Source organism: Aedes aegypti, chromosome 1 (assembly GCF_002204515.2).
Source record: "Aedes aegypti strain LVP_AGWG chromosome 1, AaegL5.0 Primary Assembly, whole genome shotgun sequence".
Classification (NCBI taxonomy): domain Eukaryota; kingdom Metazoa; phylum Arthropoda; class Insecta; order Diptera; family Culicidae; genus Aedes; species Aedes aegypti.
Genome location: NC_035107.1, coordinates 85828188 through 85854548, shown reverse-complemented (window position 1 = coordinate 85854548; position 26361 = coordinate 85828188). Strand labels below are relative to the sequence as shown.

At 36.7% G+C, this 26361-nt stretch overlaps 1 protein-coding gene and 1 long non-coding RNA gene across 4 annotated transcripts in view; one reads left to right on the top strand and one right to left on the bottom strand.

Annotated features, from left to right (window-relative positions):
- LOC5576600 overlaps positions 1–23923 on the bottom strand; it is a 48385-nt gene extending 24462 nt beyond the window's left edge. For all 3 annotated transcript variants that reach the window (XR_002499795.1, XM_001656134.2, XM_021841559.1), the window contains exons 1-6: positions 23763–23923; positions 22087–23167; positions 9850–10572; positions 5389–5892; positions 4929–5327; positions 4480–4863 (exon numbers count right to left, since the gene is read on the bottom strand). Coding sequence is in view for 2 of the 3 variants with exons in the window: in XM_001656134.2 (XP_001656184.2) it covers positions 4480–4863; positions 4929–5327; positions 5389–5892; positions 9850–10572; positions 22087–23167; positions 23763–23769 (3098 nt within the window). In the remaining variant the exon portion in view is untranslated. The remainder of the gene's footprint in view (positions 1–4479; positions 4864–4928; positions 5328–5388; positions 5893–9849; positions 10573–22086; positions 23168–23762) is intronic.
- On the top strand, positions 21189–21621 carry LOC110675788. The gene is made up of 2 exons (XR_002499798.1): positions 21189–21383; positions 21459–21621. It is a non-coding gene; the product is annotated as an uncharacterized LOC110675788 (long non-coding RNA).
- Positions 23924–26361: the final 2438 nt, after the last annotated feature.

Here is a 26361-nt window from a genome sequence, read left to right as displayed (position 1 = left end):
TTGGATTTCAAATTTCTAGAACATGATGTCTATGCATATCAAAAACCCAATCACTATTAAAGTTACCTTTTATCTTACGAAAATAAATTGTAAAAAATAAGTAATTAGGAAGCACATTTGTAAATCCGCTGTGGGTGAGCCAAGAACACCACCATGTGCTTCAAAGAATGTAAAAAATGAACACGTTAGCACTGCTTTTTCCTAGTCGATGATGATGATTGTTTTCAAATCGTTCTGAATAGTCAGTGAAATGCGATCATAACAATCATCACTCGGAAAGAAAAAGCAATGCTAACTTGTTCAATTCATTCATTCGTCGGTACATGTGTCATACATGATAGAACTATCATCAGGTTGGGATGGGTTGTTCGATCTTTGGGCATTTTTTGTCATTTATTGCCTAAAGCAACATGTAATCTGTTAATGGTTAATGAATTCATAGATCTATTTTGTTTGATGCCCGTTGACTAGGGCCTGAAAAAATAATGTCAATGTGTGTTTTATACACCATACATATTTGTAAAACCGTGGGTACTGTGGAGAACAAATCTCGATCAAACAATATTTAAACTTCATTTAATCATATTGGGGTGTTCGACAAACTTTTACAGAATAGAATTAGCTTTCAATTGGTGTTAAAAGCAAGTGGTTTTGATTTAAGAGTTTTGAGTTATGATTTTTCAAACCTTAAAATAAGCCTAAAAACACATTTTTAACTTGAAGCATACTGAAATCATTATCAAATGAGCTGAAAAATTTGACCAGACATTGTTCTTAGCATGAGAATTCAGAATATTACTTGACCGGAAGATTTCCCGACATGTTTTCAAATATGAACAGGTCTATTGAACATTCATCTTAAGTGTAATAAACGTGCATAGCCCTCATTCTCATTCACGGTACGGGGCAAACTGTGCAACATTAGAAATCCAGAAATTCTAGGAGGAAAAGTGCCACCTGGAAGCAGTGAATGAAATGATCGCGGAAATGAGACGAAAATAGGCATTTTTCAAGCAATCCGACAATTAATTGCCGCCTTTATCTGCGAGAAACAGATTTCGTGAACTGCTATAATTGGGTCCACATCAACGAAAAATCAATTTTTGCCAATGAACAGTTCGGATTCCTCCACGGACATTCGACCACTCATCAACTTTTACGTGTAACAAATTTGATCCGTTCCAACAAATCTAAAGGCTATTCTACTGGTCTTGCTCTTCTAGACATAGAAAAAGCATTCGACAGTGTTTGGCATGAAGCGGACTTTGGGGCAAGTGTGCCATAGGGGCAAGTGTGCCACCCCTGCTTTTTATAAAAACTACAATATACATTTTCTTTTTGAGCTTAACAGTATGTTCCCTTAGAGTTCACAATACAATGATCAAAATATGATAAAAATTGCTCTATTTTTCACGTATTTACATCGAGTTGTACAAAGACATCCAAATTTGAGTGGATTTTTATAAGATTTCGTTGTTTCTAAATAGCATAATGAAAGGTAAATTATTAACAGATTTTTCTAACGTACTGTACATTGTGAAACTATTCAAATGTGTAAGTTATTGTGGCATTTGAACGAAAAAAGTATTTTGTTTTACATACTAAATCGAGTTTGGTTGAAATGTATACTTATTGGGGCAAGTGTGCCACCTATTTGGTAAACAAAAATTGTTGGAGTGAAATTTATAAAAATGTGAACATCATCAACAAAATCATAATAATAAACCAAAATGAAACACCAGTAGTAGTTACTCTATACTTCAGTAGGGGAATAACTTACATGTTTGCCCCCCAAAGTGATTTTTTCTCAAAATATTCAATAATAACATGATTTTCGGCTTATTGAGTACCATTTTACATATCTACATCAATATTTTACCGTTATTTAGTGGTGAGCTAGTTTAATATTATACATATTCGCCATAATATGAGGGTAATACATATATTGGATTGAATGGAGACAAAAATAACCATTTTAGTTATACGAATTGAGTAATAGGGAATTACGCATGTTTTGAACCTTGTTATAAAGCATCCCTTTATAACGGTAAACTTAAAATTATTTTTTAAATTATCGATTAGCGTCTGCCTTGTAAGTAGTATTGGTAGGAAATAAATAAAATTTCATTTCAAGTAGAATTACATGCGATTTTCATTAGGTGGCCGTCTTGCCCCATATGGGTGGCACACTTGCCCCATAGTGTCGAAAAATAGGTTATTTTGGATGATATTTGAGAAACTCCAAAACTAATACTTTTTGAAGTTATTTTCTTTTAAATGGCACAGTGGTTATGAAAAGATGTGAAACTAACATCATGAGGCTAAATTGGTGGACTTTATAAGCTTTAGGCAAAGTTAGAGAACAATTTGCTTAAGGTGGCACACTTGCCCCAAATTCCGCAACATGAAATTAAAAAAAAAAAAACTTAAATTTTCCAACATACATTGTTGGAATAATTCAGAGTTATCTGTCAAATCGTACACTTAAGGTTAATTACACAGCGCAACAAAAATGACATTTTCGCGTGTCTCAAGAATCAAATTATGTGTCTCTAGTAGATTTGGGGTTGCTGAATCTGATACCGTTTTCAGAAATTTTCCAGCACGTCACAATTTTTAGCTACAGGTCGCCAAAGTTGTATAAAACATTGGTTTTATTGATGTTTACCTAAAATTTGAAGTATATTTTATCAAACTTTTTTGTGATCTTATCCACCAAGCATGTAAAAGAGGAATTAAACTTTCGTTTTAGATATATTTTGGTTGAAATTTCACGATTAAATTTAGATTAAACCGATTTTTTCAACATGATTGCAGTCTCCATACAAAATTCTTCGTTACTCTTATATGGCAAAATACAATACTTCTCTAAACCATCAAAAAATATCTTTTCCGCATGAAAAGTATTATGAACTTTGATGATAAGTATTGTTATACACATAAATATTGAATTCTGTGGTAAATTAAGCAAATAAATTGCCTTACAAGCTGGCAAACTTGCATGCAAGTTGGCTGAAATAGTCAATTTTTGCATTTTCAACACCTAATATCTCAAAAACTAGACGTGCTATGATAATTCTGTAAACGGCAATGGATTCAGCAACCCTTAATTAAGTAAATAGAGGTATTTTGATGCTGGAGACAAAAACGTGTTCCGCAGTGTTATCAGAACACCAGATCTGAAAGACTTCCTGTAAGAGCTGGTGTTCTCCAAGGCAGCATTTTGGGATCAATTTTATACAATATTTTCACATCTGACTTACCTGAGTTACCTTTAGAGATGTCAAAAATCCTTGTTTGCGGATGACACAGGTCTCTCCGCAAAAGGACGAAGCCTGCGTGTCATCTGTAGTCGATTGCAAAAAAGTTTGGATATTTTTTCTTCATACTTGCAAAAATGGAAGATTTCTCCAAATGCTTCCAAAACTCAACTAATAATATTCCCACATAAACCATAAGCTCTTTATTTGAAACCTTCAAGTAGACATGTTGTCACGATGAGAGGGGTTCCAATAAATTGGTCAGATGAAGTTAAGTATCTAGGGCTCATGGTAGATAATAATTTAACTTTCAAAAATCACATTGAGGCATTCAAGCCAAATGTAATAAATATGTAAAATGTATCTATCCCCTTATTAATAGAAAATCAAAACTTTGTCTTAAGAACAAGCTTTTGATATTCAAACAAATTTTCAGGCCAGCCATGTTGTATGCTGTACCAATATGGACTAGCTGTTGTAATACCACGAAGAAAGCTCTGCAGAGAATTCAAAATAAAATTTTGAAAATGATTCTGAAGCTTCCTCCCTGGTGTAGCACCAATGAGTTACATAGATTATCCAATGTTGAAACATTGGAACAAATGTCAAATAAAATAATTAATAATTTCAGGTAAAAATCGTAACAATCTTCTATTGCCACGATTAATGCGTTATATATTTAGGTTAAGTAAATTGAAAACGTTATTTTTTTTTTCTCTTATAAGCAGGTGAAATCAACTCACCTGTAAAAAATCTGAACTGCTACGGCAAATGAAATGTAATATGTTGTTAACGAAATGTTAATAAAATCTTAAATTTGTTTTACCAAATTAGGATGATAGTGTTGTCTAATTACACAGATCACCTAGATATAAGAAAAGAATGTAATGTTTGGAATGATACTAATAAAGAAATTAAGGCATGTGTCGTTAGGGAAAAGTGAATAATGTTTGCTGCTGAATTATCGACTTCTAGTAAGTCGGACGCTAGGAAAGTGGAGTGGGCAGGATTATTCTTCAAACCTTTTAAAAGGTTGAACAATGTACCAACTTTTGTGGGTCTCAAACCAGGCATAAAATTAACACGAGCGGGAAGGACCTCTAACGGGGTGGCGCTTCTCACTTTGCCGAGCTAAAATCGAATCTTTTTGTTTTTTCACCCCCTTAATCACACGTATCCCAGATTCCCCAACAATCTCACGCACAAAATAGGTACTTACTCGTCATGGTTGCTATTCCACAGCAGCTCGTGCTTGATCACCTCCTCCACCAGTCTGACCTTTTCTTCCATCGTGGCGAACGGACCCGTCTCAACGGCAGCCCCAAGTTCCATCGGTTCGGTACCCTTCCGCAAAGCCGGTTTCTTCGTTTTGGTGAATTTACCCAACTGCATGTGCCCATCCAGTAGCTTGTGGAGCTTCGCGTACACCGGTTCGCGCAAAAGTGGACTATTTTGCCTCATTAGACCTTTCATCAGTCGCAATTTCCGGCCACGGTAGACGTTCCTCAAGCGGGTCCACAGCGCTTTAACGGTGGCCTTGGAAAAATTCATTTTCTCGGCGATTGTATCCCAAATGAGGTCTCGTTTATCCAAATTCAAATGCCTGTAAGTTATAGAAAAAATGATGAGTAAAACAAAGTTCAAAGATGAACCGGTACCGGTACCGACTCTGGATTCTCGCTGTTCCAGATGAGATCATTTTGCTCAACCAGTGAAATTAGTTGCAACTTTACGTTTCTATCGAACTTGACAGAAAATGCATCTTCTGGCTCTTCACCAGCATCGTTTGATTCGGATTCGTTCTTAACTGCTGATTTAGGATCTTTTACAATCGCTGAATGTGCACCAATTTTCATATTTTTCGCACACATCACTTCCAACAGTTTGAACAGCGGATCTTGTAGAAGTGGAGCATTGCTGGGCAAGTTGCCGTTGAAAACGCGTTTAATTCGACCACGGTACAGATCGCGCAAACATTTCCACCCGTATTTGATCTCGTCCCGCGTGACATTCATCGATGCGGCAACTATATCCCATGTTTGATCCTTCAGAATAATGTTGCCGAAGCTGTAAAGATTTTGTACGATAAATTTTGGAAAGTTCAAATGTCTGGCTCACGAATACTTACTCCGGGTGCTTATGATTCCAAAGAAATTCATGCTTGTGCACAAACTGCGCCAAATCCATTCTCTTGGCATCAGAACCCAAAGCCAGATCTGATAATTTTGGAGGTTTATTATCTTTGGGCTGACTTTCATCTTTTGCTGCTGGCATATCAGTTTCTTCATCACTGTTCGATTCTTGCTTTGCCACGATAGTTTCTTCTGGGTTTTCATTTTGACCATCTGCTTGATATTTCATAGAACGCAATATTCCGAGCAATTTGCACAATTTCTTGTCTTTACTCGGGGTGCAGCCTTTTCTTTCTTTTCTCGCGTGGGTTCGACTCAGCCCTTGTAGCGCTCTCCAGTGGTTGCGAATAGTGTCTGCATCCATTTGGAATTTGTTGCCAACTTTTATCCAGACTTTTTCCAAAGTGCCCGAAGAACAAGCCATTGACGTGTTCCATATTTCCGGATTCCGTCTGATTTCCTCAGCAATGGCAATTTTTGATTCCACCGGCAGTCTCCTCCTGAAAGAAAATAAATAGGTATAATACTTTATTAGTACAGCAGCTTCTGTGTTAATGAGTTTTAGATGGGATTATCCGAAGAATTTCAACAGAGTATCTCCGGAGATTTTTTCATGAATTCTTATGAAACTTTATGTACCTATGGCGGCCTGTTTTCAGAGAGAATTACTCAGAGCGAAAAGAAACAAAGGGACCAATAGTAAAACGTAATACCATTGTGCCATTATGTCATGATAAATTTTTAAAACCTATTAAAATATATTTTTCCGCTATTTGAATACCAACAGAATGGAAAATTTTGTAGCATCTATCTATCTTTATATAAATAAAAATGGAGTGGTGTTTGTATGTCACGAAATGGCTAACGAACGGACTATCTGCGTTCGTGTGTATAAAACGGTTAGGATATTAAGTGTCTCATCAAAGGAAGAAGCCACCCATATTTGAGACTAATAAAATTGGTGTTTATCAACATGGTTGGAACTGTACACATTCAAATATGTCGGAAAGTGTTTCTATTCGTTTCTATTTTACGGTAGTTGGTAGTCTATTTGTTTCTATTTTACGGTATTTTGAAGATTAGGAGCATAATGAACACGCAGGGCGAAATGGACACTCCATTATTCTCTGAGAATATGGATATTTCATCAAAATTATAAATCTACACTGTATGAAATCTGTATTATATAAGAACTGTTTGATGGTAAATTTTTGTTTGCTCCAGTTGTCCTTTGAAGTTTCACTTTAACTTTTTCTTAGCTTCAATTTGTATATAAGCATGGCGGTAAAAATTCTAAATCTTTGATTTGTGTAATTTGTACAGATAGGGCTCCAGGAGTACCTTTAGCAATTTCTCTAGGAGTTCAACCAGGAGTTCTTACAGTGATTCTTCCAAGGATTATTTCAGGGATTCCTCCAGTAAAATTTCTACTGGGATTCCTCTAGACATTTCACAAGCAGTTCCTGTAGGAATGCTTTCAGTGATTCCTCCGGTAATACATATAACCCTCTATCTATTTTCTGAGGTCTAAAATTATAGAATTCGGGGGATCAGAAAGTAATGTTTTCTGTGATAGCTCCTTCATGCGGTGGAATTCCAAACTAACCAATGTACAACATAGTAGCCCTACCCCTGTTGCAAATCGTTACCGAAGAAAGTTTAGTTTCATGTAAAATTGTTTCTGAGATACCTACCGTTGCTTACCTAGGTTTTGAAGTAGCTCTTACTTATTTTTTTTTTCTCAAAAGTAACCTCAAAAATTCTTCCAGGGATTTCTCCAAGAGTCCAAGATTTTTTCCTGTAGGTAACTCCATCCCTGAAGAAATTTTATGAAAAATACCTGGAAAAATTCCTGGAGGGGTTCCTAGAGGAACCTCTGGGAGAATCCCTGGAGAAATCTCTGATGGCGTGAATATATTCTTGTAGGAGTCTTCAGAGGAACCCCTGGAACAATTTTTTGTAGGAATCCATGAAGAGCTTTCTGGAGTAACCCTTGGGAACTTCCAGAAGAGATTGCTGTTGAATTTTCAGGGGAATCCTTGAAAAAACTATCTAAGCGGAATCCCTATAGGACAACCTGGGTAAATTGTTGAAGGAATCCATGGAGAAATCCCTGGAATAATCGTTGGAGAAATTTCCAAATGTATGGAGAAATACCTGAAAAAAAAAATCTGGAGCAAGTTCTATAGAAATGTATTTGGAGGAATCACCGGAAAATATGTCTCTAGCTAAATTCCTAGAGTAATGGAATGGAGTTCTATTGGAACTAGTCAAGAAAATACGCTTGCAAAGTAAATAACCCAGAGATGTTTTTTCTTGCCAGTGTGATTGAGGAAAAGCAGTTACACATATTAGAACGATTGACACTCATACAAAATATTGTATTGAAAAGATTGAAAAGTATTGCCATTTTATGTTATTAAAATAAGCAATTGCTTAATTTGGTGGGGATTGCTCATCAAACCTTCCGGTCCGCCTCATAGTTACGTACTATTTGGTGCTGGGTGTAGTTCTTGTTTTTCCAGCTGTATTGAAAAGCATGAGCCATAGTCTTTGGCATACAATCGGATCTATCTTTAGCAGAAAAGAACCGAAATGTCTATCGACGACCGGTGATTGCTAGCAGATATTGTGGAGAGCTTGTCTTGAAACGTTCATCGCTTCAAGCTAGTTGAAAAACTGAATACACTGATTGCCTGTCGATCAGAGCCGAACTAGGCATAGATCGTATACATACATCTGAATCTACATGTCTCCGATGTATTACATCGTTCCAGGTGGGAGTTATCTGATATGTGAATATGGTACCATAACAGAATTTTCCATCTGAACGAAGTGATAAATCATAATATTCCGCAAACTGTATCACACATCTACAGAATGTATTGCGTGAAGTTAAGACACAGCAGAGTATTGGGTACATAGGACCAAGTCCCTGCCGGGTGGCGCGAAACTGATGAGCGATAGACAATAGAATCAACAACACTGCCATAAGGGATAGTAAGCATGTGACTATTGTCGAAACTATGATTAGGAGGCAAATCAACATCCCAAGATCAAATTTTTGTTACAACCCAATGTAGGTATTATTAAATTAGGCTGTAGAAAATGATAAATATCTGATCACTTAGGAACCTTGCAACAGGTAATAAATGCTCGTAGTCTGTTTTCTTCGAATACACATGTATAAATTGTTAAAATTGCCGAATCATACGCGGAATTTATTAAACGGATCATGAAATTAGGACTGAAATCATAATGATGATAGATTATCAACTTTCCTTTCGTCTTGCTATTTGTTACCGTTAGAATCACCAAACTGATTGGTTTCCCACTACTTACACCAATACAACAGCACGAAAACTGAAGTATTATAATCGCGCGTTGGAACTTTCAATATCCATATATTACATCAATAGTGAATTCTTGTATGTAGCCAGTATAAATAACAGAATCATCAACTTCTTGAACATTCTTTTACTGAAAACAGGATGCTTGTTTTATCAAACATGCTCAATCTGCACCTAAAATCTCGGATCCAAATAGTTTTCGAAATAAAAATTGTGTCTAAATAAAACGTGTAGGCCAACAAAACATAATTGAGTAGGAGTTTACAAGTTACTTAGCACATGAAAAGCAGTTTAAATTAATCTATTACTAGATCAACACTAATGCTCACATTTTTATATTCTCATTTCATCATGGTCCTCATTGCTCGAGCGGAGACGAACACCCTGGAGATGGAAAAAATCGACAGCGCTACGATAAGGAAACGTAACAGATGAGAAACTATCGATACATTTGTCAATTATAAAACCCCGTTTTAATGTTAACACTTTGTTTCTGTTTTTTTTTCTGTTTTTTTCGTTTCAGCAATCAAATAACCGAACCAACTCTACTATCTTTTCATTTCTTCTTCGTTATACTTATAGTCCTTCTGGCACTGAACCGAGTGGTGCGCCTTCCGCTTTCTTACTGGTGCTGTTTTTCCTGTACATTTGGCATAGTGTCGGAGGTGGTGTACTGTATTTGCTATACAACGCGCTACTTTCGATATTGTGCTTGGCGTGTGGGGAAGCAGTACTAGTGGTGAAGCGGAGGGCGCCATTCGGTTTAGTGCCAGAGGGACTATATCTATTTAATGTATCTGAAGCTTGTGGGACCGCTTTAATTCCGGCGCCTGCTTGTGGAAGATCCCGGTGTGCTAAACGGTATAGGACATGTTAACGGGGGAGGCTTGGTAGGTCCTCACCCAGCCCGTGTCTAGATGGGCGGATAATTGTCTGCCAGGGTGTGGATTGAGCAATTACAATTACAATTAAAATAAGCAATTGCTTAATTTGCCCGCAATCCCTCTATTGTAACTTCCGTCAGCATAAGCATTTTGTGTACTCACAGCACGGAATGAATCGCATGGGTTCTACATATTTACCTAAACTCTATCATTCTGAACTTACCGGTCCACAGTTGTCTTTTCTTCCTCTGCAACGTACGGTTCCATATGGTCCAGCTTCGGAACAATCTGATTCATGAGATTGAACAGTGCACAATCCTGTAACCGGAGACGCGTCTGGAGCCCAGCAGAACTAGCCCGTGCCCTATTGTCGATGTAATTCTGCTTCATCACGTTCCAGCGGGCTTTGGCAGTGGCAGGGGACAGCTGCAAATGTTTGCCAACTTCCTTGCACAAACTTGCTTCATCGACTTGAGAGCTCTCATTCAGGCGTACCAGTATCTCCTCAGCAAACGCAATCTGCAAATCGAAGCTGGATTGATCGGAGCTCGATATAGTTTCCTCCTTGATTTCAATGCTACAGTCAAGCTCTCTTTCGGATTCGCCATCCGACTCATCTTGGTTGCTGGTTTGGGGAAAGCTTTCTTCCTCCAGTGCCTCTGTGGTATCGTTCGAATCCGGTTCGTTCGTAACCAAAGATTTACTGGCAACCGTCGGAGCCGTGCTGATTCGCATATTATCCGCACACATCACGTCGAGCAACTTGAAGAGCGGATCCTTCAAAATCCGAGCGTCGCGATCCAACTGTCCTTTGAGCACGCGTTTCATTCGACCTCGGTACAAATCCCGTAAGTTTTTCCACGCATATTTGGCCTCTTCGCGAGATATTTTCATCTGTTGGGCGATGGTGCCCCACGTTTCCTCTTTCGCGAAGGCAGAAGCAAAGCTAAAAGGTTAAAAACAAGCTTGAGTATACGAGCAAATCAGTCTAACGTATCGGGACTCCAACATAAGGCTTAAACACAAAAGGCAGAAACCCGGACATCATTATAAAAGGTTGCAATGTTGAAAGGCTGCTAATTTTCAAAATTAATGCAAACCATAAAACATTGCTGATAGGAAGGGAGAGTATAGCTCATTTGGTTTTGGGACATAAATCCGAGCAATTTCATCGAATTGTCCAGATTGCACACCTTCCGGGACTCCAGGAACCGGCTCCGCATGGACCATACTGGACAAAATTGTTCAGGAAATGTGCACCGGCAGTTGATTCCTTATTACAGAGATTTATGCCAAAATATCCATCAACCGAATAGTACCGATGTGAATTACATGTACAAAACTGCGATAGAAACTTACTTTTCGGATGTTCCGGGTTTCCGGAACCGGGTATAAATAAGTAAATGATTAGAGAATCTCTTTTCACAGTCCACGTACCTATTCAACAGTACGAGGACGGTTCAGATTACTTGTTTAGTTACGACCGAATCCGAATCTCCGGGAGGGTTCCTGAAACTAGATATGTGTACCTTTCATTTAAACCCAACGAGCTAAATTCGGTCAACACACAGATTTTTGTGAGCTCTTTAATTTTCGGGTTGAAAACGACCCTAAGCCATATTTTTTAACCTGTTGGTATTCATCAGGAGCACATTTAGGGCTTTCATCAGAGTTCTTCTGGAGATTTCATCAGGAGTTCTTCCAGGGATTCCATCAAGAGTTCCTTCTGAGATTCTATCTGGAGTTCCTCTATAGATTATATCAGGAGTTCCTCGAGGAATTTCATCAACATTCCTTCCAGGAATCATAAGGAGTTTCTCTAGGGATTCTATCAGGAGTTTCATCAGAAAGCTTATCAGCAATTCCTCCAGGGATATCATCAGGAGTTCCTAAAGAGATTCCATCAGGAGTTCATCCAGGGATTAAATCGGGAGTCCCTCCAATGATTCCATTAGGAGTTTCTTCAAGAATATCATTAGAAATTCCTCCAAGGATTTCATCAGGAGTTCCTACAGGGATTCTATTATCTTCAGGGCTTCCATCAAAGTTCCTCTGGGGATTTTATCAGGAGTCCCTCCTGGCATTCCATCAAGAATTCCTCTAGAGATTCCACCTGGAATACCTCCAAGAATTCTATCAGGAGATCCTCCTGAGATTATACCAGGAGTTCCTCGAGTAATTCCTTCAGGATATCTTCTAGGGGTATCATAAGGAATTTCTCTAGGGTTTCTATCAGGAGTTCCATCAGGAATCTTATCAGGAATTGCTCCAGGGATTTCATTAGGAGTTCCTAAAGATTACCATCAGGAGTTCATCCACGGATTCAATCAGGAGTTGCTCCAGGGATTCCATCACGAGTTTCTAAACGCATTCTGTTAGGAGTACCTTTAGGGCTTCCATAATAACTCTTTTGGGGATTTCATCAGGAGTTCCTTCAGAGATTCCATCAAGAATTCCTTCAGAGATTCCACATGTAATTCCTCCAAGGGTTTTATCAGAAGTTCCTCCAGAAATTATATCAGGAGTTTTTCGAGGAATTCCATTAGGATTTCTTCTAGGGATATCATAAGGAATTCCTCTAGGGATTCTATCATGAGTTCCATTAGGAATTTTATCGGCAATTCCTCCAGGAATTTCATCAGGAGTTCCCATAGGGATTCCATTAGGAGCTTTTCAATGGTCGAGAGTGTCTTTAATGATTTCATCTGAAGTTCCTTCAAGAAATTCTTTAAGAATTCCTACAGGGATTCCATCAGGAGTATCTCCGGATTCCTTCAGGAGTTTCTCTAGGAATTTCATGAAGAATTCTTTCCCGGATTTCATTACAACTTTCATTAGATATTCCACCCGGAATTCTTCAGGGTTTCAATCAAAAGTTTCTGTAGGAATTCCATCAGGAGTTCCCCTGAGTCTTTCAACAGGAGTTTTTGTTAGAATTTCACCAGGACTTCTCAAGCGATTCCATCAGGAGTTCCAATAGGGATTAGAAATTTCTACAGGGTAATAACAGAAGTTTTTGTTGGGATTCCATCAGGAGTTCTTTCAGGGAGGTAGTCCCAAGGATTTTTTCGCGGAATAACTCCAGGGATTCTTAGGGATTGGGGGTTTTCAGGAATTCCTCCAGCGATTTTGCCATAAATTGCTTATAAGGATTTCACCACAAATTTCTTTTAAAAATTTCACCTGTAATCTGGGGATCCCGTAGTATATTATCCCATGACTCTAAAAGGAATTTCTTCAGAGATTCCTCTGAGAATTCTACCAGAGATTCTTCCGTGGATTCCGATGAAGTCCAATGATTCCGAATTTCCTATGAAATTCGACTACAATTTGCTATAAAGGTTCCTTCAGTAATTCCTTCAGAGACTTCACCAGTATTTTCTCTAATTATTTCACCTGTAATTTTTCGCGAGATGTTTTTTAAGGAATTTCCCAAGGAGTTTTTCTTTGGTTTCCTTGGAAAAAAAATCCGTCAAGAAATACTGGAAGAAATTGATGGAAAAATTCCTTTAGAAATCATCGGAGAAATTTATGGTAGATTATTGAAGTAATTCCTGCAGAAGTACAAGGGCGAATGCCTCGTAGGGTCCCTTCAGAGATACAAGGAAGAATCTTTGAAGGAAACACTAGTGGAATTTATAAAACAATTGATTAAATATTCCCCAGAAGGGTACCGGAGGGTAACCTGGGGGAACCTCTCAAAAAATGTTAAGCGGAATCTCTAAAGGAATTACTGCTGATACCCCGTTTAGGAAGTTTTGATGAACTCTTTTGCAGTATTCCACGGGGTATCCCTGAAGGTTTCCTGGTGGAATCTTTGGAGGAACTCCTTGATGAATCCTTGGATAAATTCTGTGTAGAATAATTGTAAGAGTTCCTGGAATAAATCTTCATGTATTTTTGTAGGAATTTCTATATCTGGAAGATATTTGATAGGAGCAATATCTGGTAGAAATTTTTTATGGAATAACTGTATTAATTTTTTAGAACAATTGCTAAAGAAAATCCTGTTGAATTTTTTGAAGCAACTCTTTGTGGGATTTAAGGAGGAATCCCAGGATGAAGCCCTGAAAAAAGTTCTGGTTAAATCCTAGGGGGAATTTCTGATGACGAATTGCTTGAGGAATCCCTTGAGAAGTGTCTAAAATCTAACTGCTTGAAGGAATCTTTGAAGAAATTGTTATAGCAATTTCTGGAGGAATTCTTGCAGGCAGCCATGGAGTAAGCCCTAAAGAAATTACTCTCTAAAGGAATCAGTGGAAAAAATCCTCAATATTTTGAAGAGGATCCTTTGAAGGAATCTCTGGAAGTATGCCACCTGAAGGTATGCCTGAAGGATTTTTCCTATATGAATTTATGGTTAAATCTGTGTATAAATTTCTAGAGGAGTTATTGATAAAATTCCTGGTAAAATCTCAAGAAGAAATTTTGATGGATTTCTTAACATATCCTATGGATTCCTGGCAAAACTTCAAAGTAGAAAAACCAGAGGAAACCGCTTACAAATTCTGGATAAATCGTTCAAAAAAAAAACCCACAGCAATATCGATGACTGCTCAGAATATTCCCCGACAGAGACCCCTCATGATTTCAGAGTTTTGCCGGAATACTTCGTGCGAATTATAACTGGAACTTCTCATAAATATCCATTTCTTCCGGCACTTAATTTTTGAAAGTTCAGCTCTTCCTTACTACGATTATTCCCGTAGAAATATTCTCCCCCACAGCCACTGAATACACTAGTTTATAAATAAAAATGAAAGTCATGAACTTTAATAGCTGAGCTTCATTTTCAATGTAAAATCGTACGCTGAATCCAAAAAAAATGTCAAAAAAATTCACAGTAGAACCGTTTTTGAGATACGCTCAATATTTGATTTTTTTGGTTTTTCAAAAAAGTACATTTGCTAAAATTGATGTATCTCCGGATTTAGAGCACCAAATCTAAACTTTTTTTAGCAAAATAAAGCTAATTAAATGTGCTTTCTACCGTCTGAACATTACTTTGTTGTGCAAATTACGGGTTTCTAGATATTTAAGGCATAATCAAATTTTTTCGATATTTTTGAGTAAAATTTAACCAAATTTTCAACTTTTAGCTAAGTTTTAAGCACGATGCTGATGTTTTAAAATTCGTTTATCATGTTGAACTCAAGGTATGTAAAAAACCAAAAGAAAAAAGTACCTAATGACTGAAATCGGTTGAAAATTGAAGATGTTATGGCATTTTTTGTAGAACACTTGAATTTTGAAGTTTTGACCTTTTAAAACAACAAGACGAAATCCATATAAATTTCACTAAATCCTTTCACTTTGAATGACTCTTAGTACAGATTCCATGCTTTGTTAACCGTTTTATCAATTATTAATTTTGGATCACGACTAATTAATAAAAAGGGCGTATGTAAAAGCAGAATTTATGTGTTTGCGTATATATTAAAAAAGGCCAGTTTTACTAACATGGAGTCTTGATATATTTCAAGCTAATAATGATGATGATGAACTTTTTATGATTCAATATTAAATCCAGCAAACAAACTACAATGAATACGTGTATAAAATAAGGCCATGGGCTCATTTGAGAACGTGAAAGATGTATCCGCCTTGGCTACATACTGTATGCAACTTAAAAGAAAAATTTCCGAAGCCATCCGTGTTCAATTATGGCATACGAAAGTTCAGGCTACTGCGATGTCAAGCTTTCTTCAGTGTTGCTGGCTCAACGGCTGAATGATCATGGCGATTAATGTGATACAAGAAATATAAATTCCTGACTGATTCCTGAAATGTTTGGTCCTTTAACTGTTTTGGCGTTTGAACGTTATAACTTTGTTATGACAAAATGATTTTGGCAGCACTTTCGTCGCAGGGAAAACATTGTTGACAGGTAGTACTGTTTGTTGAACATAGTGAAACAATGTGTGCGGCAAAGCGTGAATTTAAGTGCAAAAATGATCCGCAAAAATTTTGTTTCGTCTGCGGAAACTACATTTCTACGACACCGGTAAATTTTACTAGTTCATTGCAAACTGCATATCGGCTTTATTTCAAAACTGATCCCAAAAACCTCGACAAAACGTGGACTCCAAACGTTGTGTGTAGTTCGTGCAAAACATGCTTGGCTAGATGGATGTCTGGAGAAAGGTAATTATTTAATTTTCTACATTCAAATGACTAACAAGTGCTATTTACTAACTAACTAACTAACAAATCTTGTACCAGCCGCCATTTGTCCTTTGTTGTACCGACAATATGGCGCCAACCATTTTGTCATGCAGCGGATTGTTATTTCTGCTCAACCAAAGTCATGCAACACGGACGTCACAAAGCAGTTGAATATCCACAAGTTCAATCAATGACAAAACCGATTCCACATGAAGATTCATCTCCTTATCCTGTTTGTCCAAACGAAAACGAGAGCCTTCAGTGGATGACAGTGACGAACCACCCTTTGATGAAAGCGACGTGGAATACGAAAGAAAGCCGATGCTGTTTACACAAGCGGAACTCAATGACTTGATAAGGGACTTGGACTTATCAAAAGAAAAATCAGAATAGTTGGCATCGCGCTTGATGGAACGAAACTTTCTTTCTGCTGATACAAAAGTTACTTCCTACAGAAAGCGTCATGAAAAATTTGGAAAATATTTTTCCAAAAAAGACAGTGCTTGCTTTTGCCATGACATAAGAGGCTTGTTTGAAGAATTCGGTGAACCATATGATCCTTCTGAATGGCGTTTGTCTATCGACAGTAGTAAATTAAGTTTAAAAGCTGTTCTGCTGCATCAAGGGAACAATAAGCCTTCGATTCCGCTAGTTCATGCCGTGAACATGAAGGAATCATACGAATCGATGGCTTTTATACTTGACCTGATATGCTACAACCAACATAATTGGAAAATATGCTCAGATCTCAAAGTTGTTGCAATGTTGACTGGCTTGCAACAGGGATATACTAAGTTCATTGTTTTCTTTGCAAATGGGATAGCCGAGCACGTAAACAACATTACGTTCGGGAAAATTGGCCCGAACGAAAGTCTTTTACAATTGGTCAAGAGAATGTAAGGTGCCATCCTCTCGTAGCGAAGGAACAGATAATACTCCCACCACTGCACATAAAGCTTGGGTTGTTCAAGAATTTTGTAAAGGCGCTTAACAAGGAAGGACCAGCTTTCGGATACCTGAAATCCATTTTTCCAAACTTGTCGGATGCCAAGATTAAGGAAGGTGTGTTCGTTGGTCCTCAAATTAAAAAATGTTAAACGATGAAGATTTCTACATCGTATTGAACAATCATGAAGCCGAAGCATGGAAATCGTTCCAGCGTGTAGTTGCGGAGTATTTGGGGAACTCCAGGAGCCCAGACTATGAAGAAATTGTAGCCGATTTACTCAAAAACTACAAGAGAATGGGTAAATTTTAAAGTTTTGTTTTATTTACTTTCAGCTGTAAAATTTTACATTTTATTTTAACAGGTGTGAATATGTCTCTGAAGATACATTTCCTACACTCGCATTTGAACTTTTTCCCTGAAAACCTCGGCGACGAAAGCGATGAGCACGGGGAACGTTTTCATCAGCAAATGAAAATAATGGAACGTCGTTATCAAGGATTTTGGGATGAAGCGATGATGGGCGATTATTTTTGGTTTCTCTTTCGAGAAACAAATTGCAAGCATAACAGACGGAGTGATTCAAACAACCATTTTTAAACATATATTTTTTACATGTGAATTTATAGCTTAATTTAAGGAAGCTTTGAAATATATGAAATGAACTGATTGTTGTAGAGATAATAAGTAGAGATAAAACTTATGTTCTGAGTGAAGTAGAAGCTCTGTTAATACACACGCCCTTTTTACAGATTAGTCGTGATCTAAAATTATGGATTGATAACACAACATTAAATCTTAACTAAGACTTATTAACTGTTGAAAGTTTAAGCAAATCTAAATGAAAATGCATTAAATTTTCTTCATGTTGTTGAGACGCTTGAAAATCGTAAAAACTTCAAAATTCAAGTGTTCTACAAAAAATGCCATAACATCTTCAATTTTCAACCGATTTCAGTCATTAGGTACTTTTTTCTTTTGGTTTTTTACATACCTTGAGTTCAACATGATAAACGAATTTTAAAACATCAGCATCGTGCTTAAAACTTAGCTAAAAGTTGAAAATTTGGTTAAATTTTACTCAAAAATATCGAAAAAATTTGATTATGCCATAAATATCTAGAAAACCGTAATTTGCACAACAAAGTGATGTTCAGACGGTAGAAAGCACATTTAATTAGCTTTATTTTACTTTTGGTGCTCTAAATCCGGAGATACATCAATTTTAGCAAATGTACTTTTTTGAAAAACCAAAAAAATCAAATATTGAGCGTATCTCAAAAACGGTTCTACTGTGAATTTTTTTGACATTTTTTTTTGGATTCAGCGTACGATTTTACATTGAAAATGGAGCTCAGCTTACTAAGTTCAGAAATGTTGTAAACTAGTGATATCGGAAAAAAAATAACAATCACTAATTCACAGACTTGCCGAGATCATTCAAAACATGCAAAGAAATATCGTGTTGCTGCAACGAACTTTGACAGTCGGTCAAACGGTTGCATCCAACATAAATCGGTTTGACTAACTTGGGGGGCGGAGTCAATGTTGGTCAAACCGTCTAAGCGTCTGTGGGCTGCATTAGCGGAAAAGGAAATACACTGAACGAAGAAATATCATAGATAGTATTAAAAACGTCACATACTTCAACGATTATCGAATTCACATTTATCTTATGTGTATCCATTAAATTTCATGTACAAAACACGTGAAAATCAATATGATACCTAATAATATTTATCTGTTATACCGGTAAACTATACATGAGCAAGTGTTATGGATGCTACCCGATAAAGTCTATGTGATGTGCACATGTGAAAATTTATAGTACAGTTTGAAGATGGCGCAGCTGTTTGATCCACTCTTTGCAGATTTAGGATGCTCGTACAATTCATGGTAAGCTTTTTAGCGTATAATTCATAAATACCAAATAACTAAGCACATTTATCTTTCAGAATGCGTTTCAGAGTTCCATTGATACTTTTAAGCCAGAGCGACGTGGATTCGAATACTTGATAACGAAATGTAAGTTGAATGCTCAGACACACAACTAATTGGCGTTAAATTATTATTATTTTGTATTTAAATTTACAGAAAGTAGCAGTTCTGAGTACTTCATCGCTTGAGTTTCTGGTGCAGCAAATCAACAATTAGGGAACAGCGGTGATATATTTGGTAGTCCGCCAAATACGTTGCTAAGGTAGAACATTATTTTCTGGTTCAACCATAATTTCAATGAAAACAATGTAATTAGAGTTTAGAAGCAAAATCAGATAAATTGTAAATAAATCATTTTCAAGTTCAAATATTGTGTATGTTAAATTTAGTGAAACAAACTCGAAAACACGTTTATTTAAAATTTATTATAATATCACATGGAAATCAATAAAAAAAATATTCATTATCATCTGAAATTCACATGAAGTTCATTAACAGAGTCCCATAATTCATATATATTTATCACATAAAAGGTATGTGTTTCATCAGATAAATCCAATCAAAACCATCTCGACACTGTTTATGTGATATATTGATGAACGTCATGTGAAAAACTACATGGAAAAAAACTATATGTGTTTTCAGATAAATCGGACATGATTCCTTGGTTCAGTGTAGAATACGCTTCCAATCGCGAAACGCAACATACTGTTAGCCATGTACACTTTGATAGCGCAACTAGTCAGAGGATGAGAGATTTGATTTTTCACGCATTCATCACATACCTCTGTGGGGGAAATTTTTTATTTTCTTGATAAAAGACAGTCAACAGTGAACCGGTTAAGTGAAAAAGGTAGAAATACACTGAACGAAGAAATATCATAGATAGTATTAAAAACGTCACATACTTCAACGATTATCGAATTCACATTTATCTTATGTGTATCCATTAAATTTCATGTACAAAACACGTGAAAATCAATATGATACCTAATAATATTTATCTGTTATACCGGTAAACTATACATGAGCAAGTGTTATGGATGCTACCCGATAAAGTCTATGTGATGTGCACATGTGAAAATTTATAGTACAGTTTGAAGATGGCGCAGCTGTTTGATCCACTCTTTGCAGATTTAGGATGCTCGTACAATTCATGGTAAGCTTTTTAGCGTATAATTCATAAATACCAAATAACTAAGCACATTTATCTTTCAGAATGCGTTTCAGAGTTCCATTGATACTTTTAAGCCAGAGCGACGTGGATTCGAATACTTGATAACGAAATGTAAGTTGAATGCTCAGACACACAACTAATTGGCGTTAAATTATTATTATTTTGTATTTAAATTTACAGAAAGTAGCAGTTCTGAGTACTTCATCGCTTGAGTTTCTGGTGCAGCAAATCAACAATTAGGGAACAGCGGTGATATATTTGGTAGTCCGCCAAATACGTTGCTAAGGTAGAACATTATTTTCTGGTTCAACCATAATTTCAATGAAAACAATGTAATTAGAGTTTAGAAGCAAAATCAGATAAATTGTAAATAAATCATTTTCAAGTTCAAATATTGTGTATGTTAAATTTAGTGAAACAAACTCGAAAACACGTTTATTTAAAATTTATTATAATATCACATGGAAATCAATAAAAAAAATATTCATTATCATCTGAAATTCACATGAAGTTCATTAACAGAGTCCCATAATTCATATATATTTATCACATAAAAGGTATGTGTTTCATCAGATAAATCCAATCAAAACCATCTCGACACTGTTTATGTGATATATTGATGAACGTCATGTGAAAAACTACATGGAAAAAAACTATATGTGTTTTCAGATAAATCGGACATGATTCCTTGGTTCAGTGTATCCATTCTCGATGTTCTACATTCCTTTGTTTTTTATATTATTCCACTACTTTCATAAACATTGAGATCCGGCTGGTAGGAGCACTAGTTTGAGGTTGGAAAACCAGAATATGCGAGGTTAGTTTCATTGGAACTTTCGCCTGAGCGATTTTTGCACTTGAATAAAACACGTTTCGAAACATTCTCCGCTGCCTCTAAAATACCATTGGGTAGAGAAATGAATTCTCTACCACTGAATTTCATTCAATTTCATACATTATTTCACTTAAGCTGTGAAAATAAATATTTTGTTCCGAATGTTTTGAAATTATGAATGAGTTTGACATTGCTCTCGTCAACCATCATCATGACGACAGCAGCACACCCCACCGGACGAATTGTCGTCTTGGGAGCGAATAAGCTTGAAATCTGATTCCAATACCTACGTTTTAATATCTAACTAAATCAGTTTATATTGGATTCGTTCACTGAACCAAGAAATATCATAGAAAGTATTAAAACACTCCCATACCCTACCAATAATTGAAACCCTATTCAAGTTATGTGCATCCATTGATTGTTATATAAATAACACACAAAACACATTATGATATTTAATACAATTCATTTACCAACACTGTGGATTCTATATGAACAAAAGTCATGTATGAAATCCAATGAATGTTATGTGATTTGCCGATGTGAAAATTCAGACTGTTTTCGTATTTTATTTGTACCTTCGTTATGGCGGAATTTTGCTTTCAATCTTTCATTGTGACGATTAGAACATGTTTTAATTTAAAGTGAAATGTGTTGAAATTATGGAATAGTAAGCTTATATGCGAAACAAGGGTTAGTAGAGAATTTATGAAATAAATTGGATTATATAAATGTAAATGTAAATAAATGTTCGCCCTGAATTTACAGGAAACATCACTTCGATTGGAAGCTGAAGATGACGAATAAACGACGGGAGACAGAAATCAATTTCCCAATTCCCAGAAACCAAACCCAATTCGAACGCAATGGATTGTATATAGTTTTTAGCACAACGCACATAATTTATTAAATAAACAGTTTTAAATTATAATTCTATTGTTTTTCAATACTACTAAAAATTTTAAATAAATTCATCGAAAATTTATTATACTATCACATAGAAATCACTGACAATACCAATATTTGTCATCTGAATTATTCATAACATTCATTGACAACATCCAATGGTTTTCATCTTCAGTTTGCATGAAATGTATGTGTTTTATCAGATGAATCTAATCAAGCTGAAATCGCACAAGTTTATGTGATAAATTGATGAGCGTCATGTGAAAAGCTATATGGAAAAAAAAACTATATGTGTTTTCAGATAAATCTGACATGATTACTTGATTCAGTGTTGAAAAGTGATGGTGCTCTACAGACACCATGAGCGTTAAAGCACGTTAAAGGGTTGAGTTGAATGGAGGACAGTAAAAATATACTAGTTGGGAACGTTAACCCTTATGTGTTTCAGCCTTTCGTAAGGAAACCCAACGGGTGCCATCGAATTACTTACTCAGTATGTTTCCGATTCCAGAGCATTTGATGTTTGTGCACCAACTGAGCCAATTGCATCCTCTTGCTGAGGCTATGAAGGGACAGAGGCGGCGCTTTCTTGACCCTGCCTTTGGGGATAGGAGTATTTTCGGAAGACTGATCTAAAGCACACGATGTTTCCTGTGGCTTTTCTGTCTCCTCAAGGTTGTCGTCTTCGCCAGCTGGTCCTATAATACTGCGCATGGTTTCCATGAATTTGCGATACTTTGCATTAGTATTATGTCGATCTGCTTTACGAACACGATTATGCTGATAGAAAGACTTCAACGTTCGCCAACGGGCTCTTATTGTTTTCTTATCCACATCAAACTTCGTGGCGATTTCCTTCCAAATATTACCTACATTTTTCGCAGATCTCGCCTGGGATGTGTCCCAAAGTACTGGATTGTTCAATACCTCTTCGGCAAGGGCAAGCTTCAGCTTAATGGGGATCGTTTTATGATATTCATGCCCACTTTTATTGTTATCTTCATCGTCATCTGTATTTAATTTCTCTTCTGGCTCGGTTTCATCAGTACATTCGGGCTTGATTTCCAAAAACTCTCCAACTATCGGGTCGGGTTCCCACTCTTCGTCATACTCGAGTTCCTCTTTGACTTCCATCATAGGAACGAAAGCATTCGATATGGAATTTTCATCCTTCGCTTCCGGTTCCGAGTCATACTCCACCAAATGCCCGTTTATCACATCCTTGTGCTCCTGCAGCAGTAATCGCAGCTCGTCTACATGCTCCTTATAGCGATCCCATTTGATCCCCTCTTTGCAACAGATTCTTACCGATTCGTAGATCTCTTCCGTTTGGCGGCACAACATCCGGAAGTCGTCGATCAGACAAACTGTTTGCTGACAATTGTAGCAGATCGTCCGGATGCTGTCTTCTGGCGCAACAAATACCCCCACGCAGTCGCGTATCTTGAGAGAAAGACCATTGCCAGAGGCGAAAATGTCCCCGTGCCGGATCAGACCGTCGTCGAGTTCGATCCACTGCAGACACAGACGACACCGTGGCTCCAGATTGGCTTTCGCAGGATTCGCTTCCGCTGTTGGTGGGGAAAAAGCGTCAAATCTCGATTACTTTTTCAAATCGACGTAAGTAACTTTCATATGGTTTTGAGAAAATTAATTCAGAAGAATCACAACCTGTCTTTAAAAACTGTTTTAAAATTAATCAACTTTTTAACATTTTTTCGCCGTGAACATCGCTTAAATTTTGCATACATTAAGCTCGCGTTCAAAAACTAGGGAGTTCCTGTTATTTTCCACAAAAAAAATATTACAAAATGATAAGCCGATTTATTCAGTTACTTTCGACGTTTTTCTACCAGTGTAAAATCGGCTCAAGTAGTGTTTTGTTTTGATTCGTGGTTAAGTCACTTTGTCTCTCCATACAGCGGGGCGGCGAAAGTAGTGGTTAGGTTGCGAAAGTTGAGAATCTTACTTTCGTCGTTTTGTAAATCCGGAAATTAAACGTTTTAAAAGTGAAAAATCGAGTTGGTTCAGAGCGCAACGTGTAGAATTTTGTCTGCGAAACACGTAGAATCGATAAAGTAAGTTTTTATACTTTTTTGACTTGAGTCTGTTAGAATAAGTTTTCGAGAAATCTGTTCCACCCGAACATTTTACGATTGAGTTTACCTTCCATGGTGTCCGAGGACTATTTCACATTGATTGTAGCTATATTTCGACCGAGTTAATTCGCAAAAAAGAGTAAATTTAGCAATAAATTTAACAATGGACGCACGAAACCACTTTTTTGTTGTAATTTGTTGACAGTTCTACCAGGTTTGACACACAATTTTTTTGTTTGATGTTTATAAATTTTATCGATTTTGTCGCATTGAAAAGTGGTGTTGCCATGTTTGGTTAATTTTGTTGCGTAGCTCTGTTCAATGTCACGCACGCTCCGATAGGTTCACTCAAATTCGAATTACTTCAAAATTCGAAAACTTTGGTACAGGTAAAATTTTGTCAGCAATTTGTCATACAACTTTACGTGCTCGTGTTTTTGCACTTGCTTCTCGCATAATTAAAAACCATACTTATACTGTTCCGAATACCATTAACAATTGCGTTTGAATAAATTTCTAGAACATCCAAAGGAACAATAGTCCATTTTACGAAACGACTACACTGAAGATATTGCTGTTACTTTCACACGTTACGACACCGCCTTCTGACAAAATTTCATCCATAAAATAAGCGATCAGTTATTCAAAAACGTCTCGTAAATTGGACTATATACCAAGGCCGCATTCACAAATTTCATAACGCTGAAGGGGGTGGGTGGTGAATAAACCCTTATATGTAACCTACACTCAAATTAATCCAAACGTCATTGTTACGTGAAAACATACGTGATTTTTTTTCCATCGCACTTTTCACGTAGGAACGCAAATCATAGGTAGCCCAGAATGAACGCATGAACTTTGGAAGTTCGTCCATTCCATTGTCGCTAAACATAAGAGCTACGTGGATTCTCCGGTAGCCTTTACGAAGCGTTTCAATAGGACCTAGATGGTTTTGCATTAAATTTAACTGTAATGAAGACCAATTTTATTTCTGATAGGCTTTGGAAGAAAACTAATTCCCAATTAGAAAATGTAAACAAACTTAAAAGATTGTTATATTTTTAATGTCAGTCTGAGCATTTTGAATCCTGTTTCCCCAATTTTGCCTTCGCGTGCTATAATTCTGAACAAACATTTCAAAAGGGCACATCGACATTGGTAAACATTGGCTTTGCAAGACGCTGTTCAGCCCAATTCAACTCGATCACACTCACCAATACCACTATCAGGTAGAGCTAACGCCAATCTCTCTGATAGTGGTGTTAGTTTGCGAAAGGGCTCTACAGCAACGTTTCTAAAAAAAGGCTCAAGACCTCTTGGGCCCTTTTCAAATGTTTGTCCAGAATTGATAGAGGTCAGTGAATCAATTGTCACTATACACGCAGCAACAAAGACATTGTCACCTCGTATTCTTATTGCAACAAATTATTCCGCAACATGAGTTTATCATCACATGAACAGAATATGACAGAATAGATCCATCACCACGTGCGCAGCGATTTTCTGAGCTTCACATTGTAATTTTCGCGAACTTTCTCCGTGTTGGTAAACATTGACACATTATCAAACAGCATCCGTAAAACAAATTTGGTTTTGTGTTTAAAATAACTGATTAATCGCGAGTTGAACAGGTTGCAACAATGTTGCGCTCTGTGACTGTCATGACAATTTTGCTTTTGATTGTGCCCCTATCCGCAACAGTTGCGACAAACGGTTGTGAGAGAGCTTGCTTTGTTGTTTGTTTTTCGTCTATTTTGATGATAATTTGATTCATTGATAGAGGTTATAAAGAAAAATATAAAATATGAAGTAATGCAGGGATTCTTCGATATTCAAAGCATATTTACCTTGAAATCAATCTTACTCAGTGTTCAAAGCAGCAGCAGCTTTTGAAGTTCTTCAAAAATTAAGCGAGCACTATCTTAGGATTTGAGCTCAACACCGAATGTACGTACAATATGCAGATGTCAAAATGAACTTAGGCACCTACGTGAATTCCACGTAAGTGCGACAGGTAACCTCAGTAAACATTACCGAGTCACTATTTGGTGGTTATGTAAAGCATAGATAGCGCCGCTATGAAAAGCATAGATAGCGCCACCGTAGCCTTGTGTGTTTGACAGAACAGCAATGCTGTCGCAATGATAAATCCCATATACATTGGCGCCTTTGTTTTGATGCGATGAGCACTGACAAAAACTACCTTCAATGATCCATTGGGTCTGAAAGCCACCGTAGTTCAGTAAAAAGTAAAAAATATTACCGTAATTTCGGGTGAAATTGATCATTTTTCACGGTTATTTTAGTCTCTTTTCTATAATGTTCACCATGCCAAACAACTAAATGCAGGAAAACAAGTACGAAGGTGAGCCTCATCGACTTATGTACCGAAATTTTCTAACAAATGTCATTTTAGTGTTAACAAATATCTCAAAAATAAAAAATCAGGGGATCTCATTTTGGGGTGAAATTGATCACTTGTCAATGCCATTATTATTAGTTTTCAAAACAACTCTATATGATTAATTTGAGCTCCCTGAATCCGAATATGCTTGTTAAATTCTTAACAATGCAATATTTATATAAATAACGAATAGTTAAATTTCAAGAATTACGCGGAAAACGCCTAAAAGTATGCAATTTCCTAAGGAATTCAATGATATGTA